General features: G+C 49.6%; 1 protein-coding gene across 1 annotated transcript; it reads left to right on the forward strand.

The window, feature by feature from the left end:
- Window positions 1–496: 496 nt before the first annotated feature.
- On the forward strand, window positions 497–3,650 carry FP3 (farnesylated protein 3). The gene is made up of 5 exons (XM_048701244.2): window positions 497–650; window positions 784–1,039; window positions 1,941–2,155; window positions 2,267–2,354; window positions 2,840–3,650. Exons 1-5 carry the CDS (start codon window positions 642–644, stop codon window positions 3,334–3,336), a joined length of 1,065 nt encoding a protein of 354 aa, XP_048557201.1. The 5' UTR covers window positions 497–641; the 3' UTR covers window positions 3,337–3,650.
- The last annotated feature ends 255 nt before the right edge of the window (window positions 3,651–3,905 follow it).

The raw sequence follows: 3,905 nt of genomic DNA on the forward strand, positions 1-3,905 counted from the left end.
TCAAGAACCCCAAAGAAAAAAAAAGAAAAAGAAAATGAAAGCCGCTTTGAGACGGGCGCACGGCCACACGAGGCGAGGCCTTGAAACCGTGCAAGGTAGGCTCCTCGCCTCTAGTTTCGTGGCATTCGATGCATGGATGCTGCACTAACCTTGAGGCAAAACAGTAAAATGATAGAGCCATCAAATCAAAGAAAAAAATCACAATCTTTCTGGTACTATACTAACTACAGATCTCGGCCGTCCGTAATTCATGCATTCATGCGGATCCGACGCCCGTGCAGCCGGTGCGACACGTCACCTGGTGTACCAGAATGTTCGTATACCTCCTGGCACCCAAATACAATGTGCTCCGGGAAAAAAAACAGAGATGGAGTGAGCGAGAAAAAGCAAGGAAGCAGCACCAAAACGAGAAGAAAAGAAATCCCGGGGATAGAGATGCCAAATCATTTCCATGCGGATCTCGCCATCGCAGCCCCTCCCTCGCGGCGCCCACCCGCTACTTAAGGCGAGTGAGTGAGGCCACCCCCTCCACCCCACTGCCAGTCTTGTAGCGAGCGACACACCCACAGGGAGCCGCAGAGAGCCACCACCACCACCCAACGCCACCAGAGAAGGGGCAGAGGACAGGAGGGACGCGCGCCATGGGTGAGGTAAGGAAGGACGCTTGATTGCTTGCTTGCCTGCTACTGCATTCCTCGGCGGCGGCGGCGGCGGCGGTGAGGCGGGTTGAATCTTGACTGACTGACCGACGCCCCCGTCGTGGTGTGGTGTTTTGGTTCGCAGGAGGAGAAGAAGCCCAAGGAGGAGGAGAAGCCCAAGGAGGAGGAGGCGAAGAAGGAGGAGAAGCCCAAGGAGGGGGAGGAGGAGAAGCCCAAGGACGACAAGCCCAAGGAGGGGGAGGGGGAGGGGGAGAAGCCCAAGGAGGAGGAGGCGGCGCCCCCGCCGCCGCCGCCGCCGCCGGAGGAGGTCGTGATGCGCGTCTACATGCACTGCGAGGGCTGCGCCAGGAAGGTCAAGAAGATCCTCAAGAGATTCGATGGTAATGCGCCTCATCTATTCTAATTAATCCCTGCTCTCTAATTTCCTCTGCTTTGCTTCGCTTTGCTGCATCAGGATTCGCCGTCAGAGTAAATCTTTTCGTTTTCGTTTCGTTTTGAACTAGTAGTACGCTGTCACGTGGATTTTATTTCCTTAGTACAGGAACACTTTTACCGAGTTCGTTCGACATTTTCTTGGCGAGTGTTCTTAGGGAGTGCGTGCTTAGTGCACTTGATTCACGAATCATCATGGTTAGTGGTAGACTTGTGTTCTCCTTGCGGTTATGGGAAGCAAGCTAAAAGTGAATCTGTTTGTTTGTTCATCAGATTTAAGAGACATGATGATGTGGTTGGCTTCCTCCAATCTTTTTTTAGTGTTCCTCCTTATGTCCTTATTAAAAAAAGGGTCCAGATTTTGTGTTTTTCTCTGTGCTGTTCTGATGTCCAATTAAGTGATATTGTAAGGTTGTTCCGTGTGCAATTCATAGTGGACTAGGTCAGTAGGTGGGCTAAGCTTTTAAATAAACAGATTCACCTAATTAATAAGATCCTCTTGTCTAAAAAATAAAATAAAATTAATAAGATCCTCCTTTCTCATGAGCCGCACATGAGTCTGGTGGTTGATTAATTGTGATGGGAATGACCTTTCACTCCAAAAGGTTGGAGTACATTCCAAGAGAATGACAACCTTGAGTATACAATGCCCTTGAGGCCACATGTCCTTAAAAGTTAAGCTGATTCACCAATCATCTCCAAATACTGCTCAAAATGTTCCAAGCATCTCTGCATATTCTCCATGCACTACTAGTTGCTATCAAGGGAAAATTAAAGTTTCTTTGGCTCAAAGATCCATTCTCTGTTCTACCTAGTACCGCATCTGAAAACCTTTTTGTGTGGATTCAGGGGTAGAGGACGTCATTGCCGACTCCAAGGCACACAAGGTGGTTGTGAAGGGAAAGAAGGCTGCCGCCGACCCGATGAAGGTGGTGGAGCGTGTTCAGAAGAAGACGGGCCGCAAGGTGGAGCTCCTCTCGCCGTTACCGCCGCCTCCGGAGGAGAAGAAGGAAGAGGAGAAGAAGGAGGAACCTGAGCCGCCGAAACCTGAAGAGAAGAAGGAGGTGAAGGACCTTAACGAATGCACGCAATGCAGTACTCCTACTAGTTTGTATGGTAATTTCAGTTTTACTTCAGATTTGGCAAAACTGACTGAATGATGTTTGTTTTTGAAGCCAACGGTGATCTCCGTGGTGCTGAAGGTGCACATGCACTGCGAGGCCTGCGCGCAGGCGATAAAGAAGAGGATCGAAAAGATGAAAGGTGCGTAATGGGCCGCTGCGGGATTGCCTGTCCTTTTTTCATTTCTCTCTCGCGTCATTTTCATCAGGACAGAAACAGCTATGGCCTTTCTCTTATTAGTATTTATTTTCACTCTCCTCCTAGAATTAGTTTACTACTATGTGTCATGTTTAGAATCTACCTAGTGATTCAGCAAAGGTCAAACAAATCTTTCCTCTGATGCAATGATGAAAAAAAGAGGGATTCCTCTTTAGGTCGATGGCTGAAACAAAGCCAAAATGTGGGCCTTGTACGTGTAGCTCCTTTTCTTGCAAAAGATGCACAACTGTGTGCAGATAAGATTCACTCCTTCACCTACCTGTCTGGCTATATATTGTGACAAGATTAATCTGGATCGTATAAGAATTTTTTTCTGCCTGAAATCACGCTAGATAGATCATCCTCGAGCTCGGTGATACTTTGTTATGTAGTAGTATTGCTGAAGATTTTGGTTCGAAATTATGCAGGAGTGCAATCTGCAGACCCAGACCTGAAGGCGTCTGAAGTGACGGTGAAGGGCGTGTTTGAGGAGGTCAAGCTGGCTGAGTACGTGCACAAGCGCACCGGCAGGCATGCGGCCATTATCAAGTCCGAGCCGGTTGCCCCGGCCGAGAAGGCCGGCGAAGGCGACGCCAAGGATGAGAAGAAGGCAGCCGAAGGCGGCGAAGAGAAGAAGGACGACAAGGAGGAGAAGAAGGACGACAAGGATGGCGCTGCAGACGAGAAGAAAGAGGAGAAAGACAAGGAGGATGGCGGCGCCGGCGGCGAGGAGAAGGAGAAGGAGAAAGACCCCGGCGCCATCGCCGCAGCCAACCTCTACATGCACTACCCGCAGTTCGCGTTCCCGGGAGGGTACTACCCGCCGAGGCCGGGGTACGCCGCCTACCCTCCGCCGCCGGCCTACCCGCCGTACCCGCCGCAGATCTTCAGCGACGAGAACCCGAACGCCTGCTCCGTCATGTAAAAAAGGTTAGAACCTTGGTGGTCTAGAGTGGAAAACAAATAAGAAGGGGAGAAGGGACTGCATGAGTTGAGGGGTGCCATGGCAGCAAAAATGCCCTCGAGCAAAGCAAATGGCAGCAGCTTGAAGAAAGTACCAGGCTTTTTTGCGGTCAGGTTTTCCTTTTTTTTGAACCTTTTATGTTTTTACCGTCTGGTATAAAGTAAGTCTGGACTTCCTTGTCAGTTGATGGATGTTTTCATCTTATGTAGATTTTTCTTTTTGCCTTGTACCGAACTTATGTAAAAACTGTTATTATAGTATAGTAATTCTCTCCATCTCCTTGGCTGTGTGCTGGTGCCTGGCTCTAAACATCTAGGACCCGGAAGAACAGTCGCTCTGCCAAAAAACTGTGGTGGTGAAAGGGAGAAGTCACAAGGGGGTGCCGGGGTGGGGTAAATGAATGAAATGGAATGGCAATGGTGAGATGCAAGAGGAGGTAGGAGACAAGTGGTTGTCATGTGCATGGGGCATGTGAGATGGGTCCCACTTTTGCATGACACAAAATCCTAGGCGGATTGCAGCTTCAATCC

This window comes from Triticum urartu, chromosome 2A (genome assembly GCF_056163025.1).
Source record: "Triticum urartu cultivar PI428250 chromosome 2A, HENAU_Tu73, whole genome shotgun sequence".
NCBI lineage: Eukaryota > Viridiplantae > Streptophyta > Magnoliopsida > Poales > Poaceae > Triticum > Triticum urartu.